This window comes from Suncus etruscus, chromosome 4 (genome assembly GCF_024139225.1).
Source record: "Suncus etruscus isolate mSunEtr1 chromosome 4, mSunEtr1.pri.cur, whole genome shotgun sequence".
Classification (NCBI taxonomy): domain Eukaryota; kingdom Metazoa; phylum Chordata; class Mammalia; order Eulipotyphla; family Soricidae; genus Suncus; species Suncus etruscus.
In genome coordinates, this window is record NC_064851.1 from 103,547,762 (window position 1) to 103,563,623 (window position 15,862).

Below are 15,862 nucleotides of genomic sequence, written 5' to 3' on the forward strand. Positions count from 1 at the left end.
GCAGTACTCAGTGAGGCTCAGGCTGGACCAGCTCTGGCATGATGCTCTGAGTCTTTGGGCCTGAGTCTGCTCCAGCCCAGCCGGCAGCAGAATAGATGGGAGTGAGGGGCCTTGGATACCACCCGAGCGATGGAAGGACTGAACTAGAGAACAAGGTGCGTCCCTCGGGAAGGGAAGAGAAGGAGAGGGGAGGGGAGGGGAAGGGCTGTCTGGGAGATGAGGGAAAAGCGTCTCAGCATGGCTGGTCTGGCCTTAAGATGCAGAGGTTTGTTTGCCATGTTCTGGATCCCAGCCTGCTTGGGAAGAGACAGACCATGAGAGATCGTGATAGGTTGAGGGTCACATGGCCAGGGCAGCTGTGAAAATAAAGCTGCTCCCATGGCAGGCAACAGTAAATCCCTACCACATTCCTGTGTGGAGATGGAAGAGACTAAAGTTCAGTTTTCTAGTTTATTTGTTTTTGGGTTTTGGGCCACACCTGGTGCCCTCTCAGGGGTTACTCCTGGCTCTGTGCTCAGAAATCGCTCCTGGCAGGCTTAGGGGACCATATGGGATACTGGGGATTGAACCCGGATCAGTCCCAGGTCGGCTACTTGCAAGGCAAATGCCCTACTGCTGTACTATCTTTCTGGCCTCTGGAGTTCAGTTTTAAAAAACGAAAGTTGGGTTGGAGCAACAGCTCAGCAGGGAGGGTGTTGGGTTAGTGATCCTACCCTAATCAATAATTGTACTCTACCCTAGGATGTGATCTGGTGATGGGATATTGAATTATCCCTTACTTGGTATTCTCCTACCCTAGGGTGGGACCTGATTCTTGTCAATAAAAGCAGGGATCTGAGGAAGACCAAGGGGCTCATTCTTAAGTCTTCTTCCACAGAGCTGCACTCCATCTTAGGAGCAGAAAGCTTGGGTGGTTTGAATTTCTTGCTTGAGCACTGGATTTCCTGAACCCATTCTTATACCGCTTCACTGTGTGAATTATTTCCTATGGATCTCTACAACTGGAACTTTCCCCTGACCTAATCAGACAGGAAAATGGGAACTGCCTTTCCTGTCTGGAAGCTGAGTGGGAATCAAACCTCAACCAATCTCCTAGAGAACGTGACTCTTCAGGAGGGCATTTATTTGCCTTGCACACAGCCAACGGGTTCCGTGCTCAGCATGTCATAGGGTCCCCTGAGCCTGCCAGGAGTGATTTCTGAGCGCAGAGCCAGGAGTAACCCCTGAGCACCGTTGGGTGTGGCCCCAAAACCAAAAACAAAGGGACAGTTTGAACATACACCCCAGGGACACCAGATGGGATTCACCGACAGCCTCGCCCAGCACAGCCATTCACTCAGGTCTATTCTCTGCTGAGGGCTTGATCACAGGCCCACAGTGGCAAGAGCTTTTGAGGTGTGAGCAGGGAGACCAGCGGCCTCTGTGAAATCGGTCCAACTGAGACAGGGATGAGGGAGATGCTCTCATCATCCCCTGCTCTACAAAAGCCAAGACTCATTTCTTCGAGTGAGGCCACACAAGGATGAAAGTTGCTCCCGCATGTCACCTGAGCTGGCCGGAGGACGATACCATCATGGACCCTCCATGCCTACCTGGGCAAGGGGACCCAGTGAGCTCCTGATGGCCCAACAGTCATGGGTTCGGTCCGCAGCGCGCGCACACACACACACACACACACACACAGCACTGTCAGTAATGATTCCTGAGTGCAGAGCCAGGAGTAACACCTGAGCACCAGGTGAAGCTCCAAAACAAAAATAGAGAGGAGAAATCTCTACAAAGTGTCATGTTTACTCACTACCCCCAAATTTAGGGGCCAAAACATCATTTCTCATCATCTCTGCTGCCGGTTAAGTATTTCCTTCGAGCTCTGGAGGGGAGACTGAGGCAGGGTGGTGAACCATGCTCTGGAAATGGGCACGGCCTCTGGGAGAGGAGCCTGGACTACCTCGGCCCCAAGACTCACATCTAGGAAGCACCACAGATGGTAGGACAGGGCAGAGGGTAAGGAAGCAGGAATGCTGCATATGGAGAACAGACTGAAAAATATCTGGAACAGGGGCCAGAGAGATATATCGCACAGTGGTAGGGCGTTTGCCTTGCAAGCAGTCGACCCAGGACGAATGGTGGTTCAAATCCTCGCATCCCATATGTTCCCCGTGCCTGCCAGTTGAGATTTCTGAGCACAAAGCCAGGAGTAACTCCTGAGCGCCACAGGGTGTGACCCAAAAACAAAAACAAAAAAGTGTTTTCTCATCAGAAATATGTCAAAGAAAATGGGTAAATAAGCAACAAATGGTCCCATCTAGAAACACACCTAAGAGGGCCGATGCCCAGAGTCCAGTCTGCTCTACAACATCAGGAAACAGGTGCAGGACCCCAAGTTTGCTCTTGGGCAAAAATGTCACCCCCACAGCCCCACAAATGGCTCCCAACCCCCCTGAGAATGGCCCTGATGTCTCCCGAGAATCCCCAACCCAAATCCACTCCCCATAGAGAAAACTCACAATACAACCAGACCAGAGTGCTGCTTAGCAGTGAACAGAACCCAGAACCGACTCCAGAATGTTCTGGAAACACCCAAATCAGGAAGAGAAGGCTGGGGGAGGTGGGTCAGGTATTGGCAGGAAGGAGGACAGGATAGTGCAGATATTAGGAGTCTGACAGCTCCAGGCAGTTCTGAGTAAAAAGCACCTGTACTGGCCGATCCGGGTTCAATCCCCTTGACATCAAGCCCCCAGTCCCCCGCCAGGAGGGTCCCATCTCTGGGACCATAGCCCTGCCACTGTATAGAAGAGGCTTCTCAACCATCCTTAGTGTGGGAGTCACAGCCAGCAGTGCTGGGGATATGGTTCTTATTGTGTATGTAAACAGTTTCATGGGATTGTTACTGATTTTACCCTGATCGGTGATTGTGCCCTACCCTAGAGTGTGACCTGGCATTCTGCTCCGAACCTAAGGTGATACCTGATTCTGCTCCCACCCTACAGTGGTACCTGATTCTGATGTATAAAAGCAAGTGTCTGTGGAAGGCAGGAGCTATTTTCAAGGGCTGATTCTGGGGCTTTTGGCTTCAGCCATGTCCACGGAATAAAGCTGATATCTTCTGAAGTCTGACTGGCTGTTAGCTTTATACCCGTCGCATTCACCTCAGAACTGCCAGCTGAATGGGGGTGACAGACGCGTGCTCTGAGCTGGAGAAAGACCTCATCCTCCATCCCTCCATCAGTCAGCCCCATCAAGGGCTGATTTGCAACAGGTTCTATCTACCAGTCTATGAGTTACTCCCAGCAGCGCCCCAAACTCCCAGGGTTCAACACTGCAGATCCCGTAGGTAGAGCCCGTTGCCTGCAGCCCCAATCCTTCTACCACTTCAAGGCCAGATCCAAGTACTGCCTGACCACCCTGCGCCCTTCCTTAGTCAGTGTACTCCCCCTGTGGATAGGGGGACTCCATAAAAGCAAACCCTATGGCTTGGGAAGCAAAGATGGAGGCAGAGGAGTGACAGAAACAGGGCCGGTGTGGCAAGGTCCCTTGTGGGCAGGCTCTAATATGCACGTACACGTTTGTGCACACAAGTACGTGCACATGGCATCTCAGGAAATTGGGCAGGGGTGCCCCATGCCCAGTGCCTAAGCCCAATATGCAAGGTTCTGAGAAAACTCACAAAAAGCATCCAGGCTAATCGAGTCAAAGTCTCCATTTATTTCATTTTTCTTACAAAACTCCGCCTAGGACCCTTGTTTGTGCTCGTGACAGGAGAGGGCAGGGCTGGCGGAGGAGGACCAGAGCGGGTCGTACCCACACACAGCCGGCAAGTGCGGGGCCTGTCTGCAGGGGTTTGTGTAGGTGCACTATGGGGTGCAGAAAACGGCATTGGGGACCCTGTCCCGCTCATGGTCAGCAGCAACCGCCTCTATGGTCATCACTTCACCCAAGGGTGATGGGCAGAAGCCCCCATACCAGGTCCTGGTGCCTGAACCAGGGTCCTGCCCAGCCCCACAGTACCCAGCCTGCTCTGACATGGTGCAACCCCCACTGGGGCCCCCTGAAAAGGCTGCTGGGGAGCTCCCGAGAACAGTAACAGATGCAAGTAGCAGCCATGGGCACAGCTCCAACATCCCACTTCTGGGCTCCTGGGAAGAGAAGGCTACAGCTAAGAAAGAACTGGGGGAGGGGGTCACGGAGAAGAAGTTCGAGGGTGGGGGTGGAGATGAGAACTAACACTCCACTCATATCCTCGAGGCTCTGAGAAAACCACTGAGACCTCAAGGATATGTCCAAGGGACACATGAGGACCATTTGGTACAAGAGGGGAGATGAGTGCCCCAGAGAAGCGGGCGCCTGGGAAGGGGGTAAAGGGAAGACGGAACCGATTTAAGGCATGTGCTTGACCAGGCCAGGCTCAAGCTCTATCCCCCTGCGGAGGAACCCCCAACTCCACTTCCCAGGAGCAAAGTGGGCCCCAGAAATAAAGAGGCCATGGGCTGAGTCCCTGCCGATCGATCAGTGCCCCCTCCCCACCCAGAGTTGCCCAGTGGTCACAAGGCCTCCAGCATACAGGCATAAGGGCAACGGCCTCCTGAGAGCCCGGCCAGCGGGAATAGGGTGGGGGAGGGTCCCCCACAGCTGGACAGATGGTGGAAGCCAGGCGCTTGCGTGGCCTGGTGCAAAGATGAGGAATGCCTGGTGGGAGACAGGTAGAGTCCCGTGCCACAACAGAACCTTCCAGAACCAGCATGTCCTGGAGCAGGGCCAACTGACCACCAGCATTGCCCGACACCACAGTGGGGGAGTCTGGACCCCAAGGGCTGGCCTGAGACCCCAGGACAGCAGCAGCCCCATTGGGGGCCCTTGTAAGGCCAGGCCAGGTTCCTCAGGACATCAGTCCCTGCAGGGCCTGTGTCCACGTGTGCGTGTTTGAGTGTGCGGTTGCGAGTGCGTGCACGCTAAAACAGATCAGCCTTGAATGGTGTGGCTGGAACTTGTCCTTTTAAATAACCATCTCGGTAGTCACCGAACTTCAAAACCTCACCCAACCGTCCCAGGGGTTCTCGGAACCCACAGGACCATGGGGGTAGGGGGCAAGTCCTTCCGCTCTTGCTTTGGGCTTCCTCCTTCCTGCCATGCCACTAGATGAACTTGAAGCACTTGGTCTTGTCGTGGGGCAGGCGGGTTTTGAAGAGCACCGAGTCCACCCGGAACTGCGTGTAGAGCAGCGGCATGTAGCCATAGACCTTCACAAAGAAGTTGATGCACTTGTGCCGCTCATGGAAGTGCGAGTCATCATGGGACAGGGCCTGTGGGCAGCCCGGGCAGCGGAAGGTCCAGCGTGACGTCACCTGCAGGGAGCCAGAGTGTGGCGTGAGGTGCCAGTACAGGCAGGAGCTGGGACATGGCAGACAACGGGAATGAATAAATGGGACATGGAGCTGGAGGGACAGCATAGTGGTGTGGATCTTTGCCTTGCACATGGTAGACCTGGGTTCCATCCCTGGCATCCCATAGAGTCCCTCAAGCCTACCAGCAGTGATTTCTTTGTTTTGTTTTGTTTTGTTTTTTGTTTGTGAGCCACACCTGGCTCAGAGATTATTCCTGGCTCTGTGCTCAGAAATTACTCCTGGCAGGCTCGGGGGACCTTATGGGATACAGGAAATCGAACCCAAGTCTGTCCTGGGTGAGCCACATATAAGGCAAACATTCTACCACTGTGCTATTGCACCGGCCCCCAGGGGCAATTTCTGAGTGCAGAGCCAAGAGTAACCCGAATGCTGCCAGGAGTGGCTCAAAAACCAAAATAGAGAGAGGAGAGAGAGGAGAAAAGAGAGAGCGAGGAGAGAAGACAGAGAGAGAGACAGAGAGAGAGATGGAGACTTGTTCTGTTAGCAGCATGTGTGTGTGTGTGTGTGCGCGCGCGCGCGTGTGTGCTGGCATGGTCATGCAAATGTTTGCATGTGCTGGTGTGTACCTATCTGTGTGAGTGTGTGTCTGAGTTTTCACTGATGGAATTTCCATCCTAGTCACTTTCCTCCATTTTCTCAGCCCCCACCAGAATTAAAACACAGCATCGACGGCCTGTGCTCCCTCCCTCCCTAAGGTGGGAACTCCATTCACTCCTGCCCTCACTCCCTCAGGACAGACCCCAAAACCCGAGAGGGTAGTTGAAGGGTAAGAACATTCCATGCAGCACAGCTGAGGCCTCACCAGCAGCAAAAGCGGATTTGAAACCACGTCCCTAGCCCTCACAGGGCTGCACATGTGACCTGAGGGGAAACGCACAAACCATGGCCATGTAATCAGGGCCAGGACCCACACATCACCAAGGCCGTGGGGAACAGTCCAGAAACTCAGTTTCCCTCCAGAAAAGAGTGCTGACTGTGGAGGGGTGTGGCGGCTCCTCCACTCCTCACCCCTCAGATCCTTGGGAGGTTCCAAGAGCAGTGAATGTGCTTCTGGGACATATCCCCCACAGAGACGCAAGCAGTGTGTCTCTCAGAACCCCTAGCTCACCGAGTCCTGTTCTCTTGGAAGGGACTATTGGGGTGATAGGTTGGTGCATCACACAACCTGGGAGACGAGGCTATGGCGCCTGAAAATCTGCAGTGTTGTTTGGTGGTTTTTGTTTTGTTTTGTTTTTGGGGGTTGGGGCCATACCCATTGGTGCTCAGGGGTCACTCCTAGCAATGCTTTAGGAGACCCTAAAGCAGGGGTCTCAGACTCGCGGCCCACGGGCCGTTTGTGGCCCTCCGTACAACATTTTGTGGCCCTGCCCTAGAGGAATCTTTGTTTTGTTTTGCTTTAGTTGTTTGGGTCACACACCCCAATGTTCAAGGCTTACTACTGACTTTGCACCCAAGGATCACCCCGACTTTGCCTCCTGTGGCCCCCAGGTAAATTGAGTTTGAGACCCCTGCCCTAAAGGATACCAGGGATCTAACCCAAGTTGGCCACGTGCAACGCAAACACCCTCTCCACTGTGCTGTCATTCTGACAGTTTCTAATTGCGGAACAAAAAATTGTAGCCAGAATCTCAGCCAGGGGCAGGAGAGAAAGCACAGCGATAGGGCATTTGCCTTGCTTGCAGCCAATCAAAGATGAACGGTGGTTTGAATCCTGGCATCCCATATGGTCCCCCAAGCCTGCCAGGAGCAATTTCTGAGTGCAGAGCCAGGAGTAAACCTGAGCGCCACCGGGTATGACCACCCCCCCCAAAAAAAAAAAACAACCAGAATCTCAGCCAGTGCCACCAGCATCAGGCCAGACCAGGCAAGAAGGAGCCAAAGCTACTTCTCAGGGCCAAGATTGGGGACCTTGGAGCGAGGCCCCCAGGCCCAAGGGGGACCGTGTCCAGAGCAGAAGCTGCAAAGGAGCAAGAGATGTCTCCAGCATGTGACAAATGGTATGTGTTCTGCTGCTGTGGGGAAATCACCACCATACACTGGCCCCCAGCCCTGCCCTGGGCCAAATGGAGGTCATGAAACAGTACCTGTGAGCTTACGGGAGGTTCCCCTCTAAGGAGCCGACTCCAACCCCAGTGCTCACCTTGATGGGGGGCTTACGTGTGATGTGGGACACCAGGAAGTTCATGGCAATGTCCTCGCAATTGATGTATTCGTCCACCATGTCACGGATGGCTTGTGGCATCACGTAGGAATACAAGTAGGCATAATACTGTGGGCACAGAGATGGGCTCAGGTGAGGGCCGGGTAGGCTGGCAGCATGGCCTTCCACACAGGGTCACAAACCCATTTCCCAGGGCACCGCAGGACACAGTCCCTGACAGGGAGCGTCAGCCCTCATTGGAGGTCTTGCTATGGGGTCCAGTGCTATGCTTCTGACTCATTTCACCCCTGGTCTACTTGGTCTTTTGCCTGGTTCCCTGCGTTGACCTTTCAGACCTCCCTCAGCACAAAGAGCCACATTCTCAGCCAACCACCACCACTACCCTCAAAGAGGGCGAGTTCAAGGACTCAGGGTTTATGTAAGCCCTGTCTGGCAGTACTCAGGGCTGACTCCTGGCTCTGTGCCCAGGGCTCACTCCTGGTGAGGCTCAGGGGACCTGTCGGGTGACAGGGATAGAACCAGAGTCAAGAGGGAGTCCTGAGCTCAGAGACAGGAATGAGCCCAAAGCACCACTGATCATGGCCCCTAAAATCAGGGAGCCAGAAGCCTCTCACAATTGGGGAGACAGTGGAAAAGTGTGGCCTTGCCCAGCCACACTGAGGGGTCTGGAGGCTCAGAGTCTTTGGGAGTGAGAGGAACTGGGAGAAGGTATAGGCAGTAGCACCAGAAGTGAGAGATTTTCCATGACTTGAGGAGCGACCTTCTGGCCAACAAGAGGGTCTCCTACTCCCGACACAGACCCAGGTGGGCGAGAACCTATGCCCTGAGCTGGGAACACAGCGGAGAAGCCTTGGCAGGGGAAAGTCAGGACAGCAAAGGATCCAGCACCACTGAGAACCCACGATTAGGGCCCAGATAGTGTCATCCAAGCTGCGCCCACACCATGGGGTTGGGCAACCCTGGACTCCACACCCAGAAGAGCTTCTGGAAGCCACATTTCCCCAGAGCAGATAAAGGACAAATATGGAGACATCTGCAGCCACCAGAGATGTAGGGCTAGACAAACACACACACACATGCACCAGATACCCCAGCCTCCCCTCCAACCCTTGGGCCAGCCCAGCCAGACCCCCACCTTGTGGAAGAAGGCGGCGCCTGTCAGCACCATGGACAGCTCGCAGGAGTAGTTGGAGTTGTAGAGCCAGGACTGGTGAGGCAGGTCCCAGGCATGGTAGCGGCCAGGGAAGCCCACGATGCGGTCCCGAGCTTCTCGCCATACCCTGTGGACAAGCACAGAAAGTAGCCTGAGCTCGGGGCCTTCTCAAGTGAGCGAGAGAGCACCTGACCTGGAGTCGAGTTTTGGGACACTTTTCAAGTACCCTCTGGGACAGGAAACAGCAGTGTCCAGGGCTGACTCCTGCTGTACACTCAGGGATTGCTCCTGGTGGTGCTCAGGAAACCACATGGGATTGAACCCGAATCAGCTGCATGCTCAACACACAAGTGCTCTGGCTAACCACCTCCGGGCCCTATGTGCTCCCAGATTCTGGCTTTCAGCCTTTCAGCCCCACCATCTACCCCCAGGTCTCCCAGGCCCCAGAGTTTCCGCTGCAACCCTAAGCCCCAAGACTCTGGAGACCCCCACCCCACCCTGCCTGCTGACCGGAAGCCGAACATGATCTCATCATGCCGCAGGTGGGCATCATCATCGATGGACAGGATGGCTTCAGTCTCAACCTCATTCCATGGCAGGAAGCGGTTGTTGAGGCTGTTCTTCTCGGTGCGGACCACCTGTGGAAGAAGGCGCAATCAGCGTGGAGGAGAGTTGGGGCCCAGGATCGGCCTGTCCATGGAAACAACTAGACTAGGGTTTTAGACTGGTACTGGGACCATCCCAGGGTACTAAACTGGCACCAGGACCACCTCTTAGGATTCCTGAACATGATACTGAGACCACCTCTGCGGGTTACAGACACTGGGCCTACTCCTAAGATTCCAGAACCTGGCATCAGAACCTCCTGGGATTGCAAAAACATGGCACTGGCCCTTCTATTCATCCTAGCCTAGTCAGGAGTCAGGACATGCAGCAGTTAAGTGAATGAACCCAAGGAACAGAGACAGGCCGAGTCGACCAGAGAAAACTGGTGACGGGCGGAGGTGGGTAGTACAGTGGGGAAGGTGTTTGCCTTGCAGGTGGTGGACTAGGACTCAATCCCCTGCATCTCATAGGGTCTCCTAAGCACCGCCAGAAGTGATTCCTGAGCATCACTGGACGGGACCCATCCCTCCCCCACAAACAAAGAAAAAAATGACTTTTTAAAAGAGCTTCAAGATGATGCAGAGACCAGCATTCTTAGAAGTCGCGCCTATGAGGCTGACCTGCCAGCCTCTCTCTCCATCTCAGGGACAAAGAAGGGTCCACAGGAAAAGAAATCTATCCTCGAGCCCCATCTCGGTTCCCCTATTCACTCGTCTGAGATCCTCTTTTATCCCAAAGAGAGAAGCTGATTAATTTAGCAAAGATTACAAAAGGCCAGAGAATCCCAAGTCTGTGGATCATTCCACAGCTTTGTCATCCTGGTGCCTCCCTGGCCATGTAAACACTTCCCACTGAGATTAGAGCAATGTCACAGCACTTATGACCTGCACACAGCACTGGGCCCTGCAGGGCATATAACTCCTCCCAGTATCAGGAAAGAAAGATCCCTGAACAGAGCAAGGGAGAGCTAGGCCAGGCGTGGCTCAAAATCAAACAAAATTAAAAATTAACGAGGGGCCGGAGAGGTAGCACAGCGGTAGGACATTCGCCTTGCACGCAACTGACATGGACATGGGTTTGATCCCTGGCGTCCCGTATGGTCCCCCAAGCCTGGAGTGATTTCTGAGTGCGGAGCCAGGTATAACAACCCATGAGCACTGCCAGATGTGGCCCCAAAACAAAAATAAAATAAATTAATGGGAGCCTGAGCAATAGCACACAGGTAGGATGCTTGCCTTGCACACAACCAACTTGGGTTCAATCCTTGGCATCTCATAGGGTCCCCCGAGCCTGTCAGGAATGATTTCTGAGCACAGAGCCAGGAGTAATCCCTTAGTGTCGCCAGGTGTGGCATAAAAAACAAAAAGAAAAATCCACACACCACACACATACACACATGCCCATGGCAAACGATGGCTCTAGGCAGGGCTGGGCTGGCGCCTTACCACAATGGGCACCCCGATATCAGGCCAGAGCAGGTCCTCGGAGGGTAACTTGGGCGAGTTCCAGACCACCACCACCTTGTTGAGGTAGGGAAGGCCGTTGAGGCGCTCGAGCGAGTTCATGAGCACCTCCTCCCGCTCGAATGTCAGCATCACCACGGTGAACTGCTCCCGAGGCTCGTTGCCACCCAGAGCCGCCTGGAATTCCTTGCCAGAGCCTCCTGCCCCACCGCCGATGGGCCGAAAGCCAGTACCCGAGCCCAAGAACTTGGCCTCGGATGGCAACACCGGGTCGAAGGGCGTGTAGGGGAAGAGGTGGAAGGGGCCGGGCGCCACGTTCCAGCTGCGGTAGATGGCAGCCGCAGTAAGCGTGAAGTTCCGCAGGTAGCGAGGCGAGGCGTATAGGGCGGCTCCGTCTCCGCGGGGCCCAGGTCCAGGTCCCCGTTGTCGGCCAGATTGGGGTCGGTGCCCGCCGCCTTGCCCGAGCGGTGTGGGATGGCAGCGGCCGGCTCCTCACGGATGGGTGCGGCAGGGATCTGGAGGCGCGTGCGGAGGGCAGCCAGCACAGTGCTGACCACACTGTGCGCTGTGGCAAAGTAGGTTTCCCAGAAGAAGCGGCCTTGGCGCCGCATGGCGAGTAGGTCGCCATCTGACAGGCTGCGTAGCAAGAAGTGTAGCTCGGCCACGCGGGGCTTGGGCAGCAGCAGGGCGGCCTCGCTCCACTGCAGCACATCGTGGTAGGGCAGCTGCGTCTGCTCGCCCAGCACCACGGGCACAGCCCCAGCCTCCAACGCCTCGAAGAGCCGTGTAAGCACCGCCCGCCGAGCTCAGCAGCCGCGGGTCGCCTGGCGCGATGAGAAGGGCGAAGGTTGAGCGGCGGAGCAGGGCCAGGCGGTCCTGACGTGTCCCACAGAGCGCCCACTCGGTGGGCAGGCTGGGCCTTGGCGGGTTCTTGCAGGTGAACTCCACCAGCACGCGGTCCAGCCCGCTGTCCTGCACGGCCTTGAGCGTGGCAATGATTCGGTCATCGTAGTCAGCGGGTGGCCCGCCCTCCACCTCCTCTTCGAAGGAGCGTGCCTCCTGCAGGCTAGAGGGCAGAGACTCAGGCTTCTCGCCCTGGAAGCTCAACAGGTACTTGCGCTTGGCAGGCACCTGTGGGGGGATAGCCAGGAAGTCGGGCTCAGCCATGGCGTGCACCAGCGGCGACACCACCAGGTCAAAGCCCGGCCGGTACTGGGCGGCATAGAAGGTGGCCTGGGCCACCATGGCCCGGCCGGTACTGACGTTGTACAGCGGGTTCCGCGCGTCCGGCCCGCGTGCCAGGCTCAGCAGCATGTGGTTGCGCCCGTCGCTCCGCCAGTGCGGCAGGGCTCGGAGGTGGTGCTCCAGCTCGGCGGACGGCAGCCCCACCGACTCCTCCCGCAGCTCGCCGACCAGGGCCACGTAGAGGCAGGCGATGTCTGCGTCCTCTGTCACGTACACACTGGCCTGGGCAGCAGCCTGGAAGGCCTGTTTGACCAAGGGGTCCAGCGCGGCACCCCAGGCTGTCCGGTCGCTGTCGTAGACGTAGACCGGGAAGCCCGAGGTGAGCGGGCAGCGCGAGTAGTCGAAGCAGTTGTGCAGGCGACAGGCGCGGGGAGCCCGGGGCGGCGGCAGGCCGGCGCCGCCACCACCGCCACCATCATCCCGCTCGGGCAGCAGGCGAATGGGGAGCGAGAGCTTGGGCTGGTTCTGGGCCATGAGCTCCTTGTACGAGTGTTCCGTCTGGCTGATGACGTTCTTGAGCTGCAGCAGGTCCTGCTTGGCACTCTCGATGCTCTTCTTGCAGGCCTCGATGCGCAAGTTGAGCCGGGCGATCTCGCTGTTGAGTTCCTGCCGCTTGGCCTCCAGCTGCAGCAGCTCCTCACTCACAGACTCGCGAATGCGGCACAGGTCCAGCACGTGCTTCACTTCGCACAGCTCACCGCCCGCCCGCGGCCCAAAGATGCGCTTGCCTGCCTCGTCAGCCTCGTCCAGCGTGGTGAGGTAGTGGTGTGCGATGAGCGGGAAGCCCACGAGCAGCAGGAAGAGCGTGACGCTGAGCCAGGTGAGGCGGCTGCGCGTGGAGCACCAGAGCACCCACGCGTGGCCTCCGCAGGCCCCGGCCCGCAGCATGGTCGGGGCCGTCACGGACTCCTCTCGGGCGGCTGCCGCTGCCGCCGCAACCTCACGTCGGCTCGCTCCCCATCACCGGCAAGCACGGCAGGTGGCACAGTCCTGGGGGCGCCCCGGCAGGCACACTTCACTCGCGGGAACTTCCCGCACCGGGGACCAGGCACAAGGGGGCGGTCATGGTGCTCGGTGGGCTTGGGCATGATCACCGAACCCCGGCCTGCAGCACGGCCGTCCAGACTGCCCACCGGTGCTCATGGCCTTCCTCTGGAGCCCACGGGGCGAGGAGCGGCCGACACAGGGACCCTGTGGTCGGACGGAGCAGTCAGCGGTCATCACTGACACTCCATGGCCTTGTTGGCCCGCCACCAGGCATGGTTCCTCTTCCTCATCCAAGCAGGGGCAGCTGCTGGCCAGGGGACACTCGGGTCTGCGGGAGAAGAGAAATCGGCGTCAACGAGGAGGCGCAGCTCAGCGGCTCACCTACCCATGCCAGCCCAGCACCAGCAAATGCACAAAAGCTTCCTGCTGCCCCAGACTGAGCCAGCGGCCACCAGGGCTGTGGAAACATTCTGGCCAGGACAGGCTTTCTCCGTGTGAGGGATTCCACTCGGGGATGGCTGAGTCATTTTGAACACATGCACATAGACACAGAGACACAACACACACACAGATACACACACCATAAGACAGACATATAATATAGACACACCAAACACAACTCACACAGACACACCACACAAACACAGAGACAGACGCATGTACATACCACACAGGGATACACACATAGACACACAGACACACCACACATGCAGATGTAGACACAGACCCACGAGACACACCACAGAGCACAGAGGCACACAGAAAGACACACAAAGGTACACACAGACACATGTAGACACGCACACCACACAGGGGCAGGCACACACAATACAGATACACAGCAAATAGACAAACACACCTCAAATAAGCATACACACATAGATACTACACAAAGATACACACGCACACACATACCACACAGGTATACAGAGACACAGAAACATGCCACACAGATACGTCTACAGAGACACATACACTACAGAGACACAGACATATGCAGACACACACACACACACACACACACACACACACACACACACACACACACCCCACAGACAGCCTGAAGGTTCATCACGGCGGAGAGTGTAAGTGCTTGCACAATCATGCTTCCGGTCAGGCATCTTCAGAGAGAAATTCCCTCCCCTCCCCAGCCCCAGAAGCGACATCCACATCTACACAGACATAAAAGTACCCTTAATTAAAATTAGCAGCTCGATGGCCCCTGGGAGCCGCCCTGATCAATGATCCTGATGCCACACGCCACATGTAATGGCATGGTCCCCAGGTGGGTGGCAGAGTAAGGACAGTGGCCCAATCAGAGAAGAGGTGACTTGGCCTTAGCTCCTGCCGCAGCCTCACAGCCACCTCCCAACAACCAGGCTGAGTGGGTCAGCAGGGCCTTGGGTCACACATGGCCTGGAAGTGAAGGAGTGTCATCCATAGCTTGTAGCAGGTATCCCCGCATGGTCCCCCCAATGGCTTATCTTCTCCACACCCATCATAGCAGACACTGAACTCCAGGTCTCGGGGGCCAGAAAACACTCCAGGGTCGTTCAATGGTCTTACATAGTCCATGAGAACTTGTTAAGGACGACAGCAGAAAGATGCCAGAACATGGAGGAACACTGAGCATGGAGGCTTCCCTGCACCCAGGGGCTGAGAGAGAAACACACAATACTGCCCTGCACCCATACCTGTTTGAGGGAGACAGAGGGGTAGTCCTGAGATTTAAACGAGACTTGATGCAGGGTTGGAGGACAGCAGAAAGGGGATGGCAGCTGCTCTGCATGTGCTGACTTGGGGCCAATCCCTGGCATCCCAAAGAGTGTTCTGGGCACCACCAGGAGTGACTGCTGAGCACGAAGCCAGGAGTAGAAGTAACCCCTGACCACTGCCACGTGTGGCTCGAAGTAAAAGTTGTAGCATGCCAGTGTTACAGAAGGCAGGAATGGGGCCAGAGAGATAGCATAGCAGTAGGGCGTTTGCCTTGCACACAACCCATCTGAGAAGGACCCGGATTCGATTCCTGACATCCCCTAAGGTCTCCCAAGCTTGCCAGGAGTGATTTCTGAGTGCAGAGATAGGAGTAACCCCTGAGTGCCACCGGGTGTGGCCCCAAAACAAGACAACAACAAAAAACAGAAGGCCAGAGTGAGCAGTGCAAGGCATATGGCCCCAAAACTCAAAAATCCAAATGATGGGAAAGACCCCAGCTGGCCAAGCTGGCTGATCCTGAAATCCCACCCAGTCACCATTCTTTTCTTCAGAGGTTAGAACCTCTCTTTTTGTCTTCCATAGGAGACTCTTTTGGTCACAAGGTAAAAGAAAGAGGAGAGGAAAGGGGAGGGGAAGAAAGAGAAAGAGAGGAGAGGAGAAGAGGGAAGAGGGGGAAGGGAAGGGAGGGGAGGGGAAGGGATGAAAGAAGAGGGGAAGGGAGGGAAATAAAAGAAGAGACGAGGGGAGGGGAGGGGAAGAGAGAAGAGGGGGCTGCTGGGGTATATGCCCCTCTTACCACGGCTTCTGGCTCCTTCCTTCCTTTCTCTTGACACACAGAATGTCACTCTTCCACGTGCAGTTTCTTGGAGCAGTGAACTGCTGGAGAAGAATGAAAATGGGTGTGTTGTTAAAACAGTCTAGAAGGGCCCAGAGAGATAGCACAGCGGCGTTTGCCTTGCAAGCAGCCGATCCAGGACCAAAGGTGGTTGGTTCGAATCCTGGTGTCCCATATGGTCCCCCGTGCCTGCCAGGAGCTATTTCTGAGCAGACAGCCAGGAGTAACCCCTGAGCACCGCCAGGTGTGGCCCAAAAACAAAAACAAAACAAACAAACAAACAAAAAAAGTCTA

At 55.9% G+C, this 15,862-nt stretch overlaps 1 protein-coding gene across 1 annotated transcript; it reads right to left on the reverse strand.

Moving 5' to 3' along the window:
- Positions 1-3,685: 3,685 nt before the first annotated feature.
- Positions 3,686-15,612, reverse strand: EXTL3 (exostosin like glycosyltransferase 3). The gene is given in 8 exon segments (XM_049771102.1): positions 3,686-5,342; positions 7,543-7,671; positions 8,699-8,843; positions 9,227-9,354; positions 10,768-11,166; positions 11,169-11,573; positions 11,575-13,345; positions 15,530-15,612. Coding segments are annotated over 7 exon segments (2,760 nt in total). The 5' UTR covers positions 12,919-13,345; positions 15,530-15,612; the 3' UTR covers positions 3,686-5,132.
- Between the last annotated feature and the right edge of the window lie 250 nt (positions 15,613-15,862).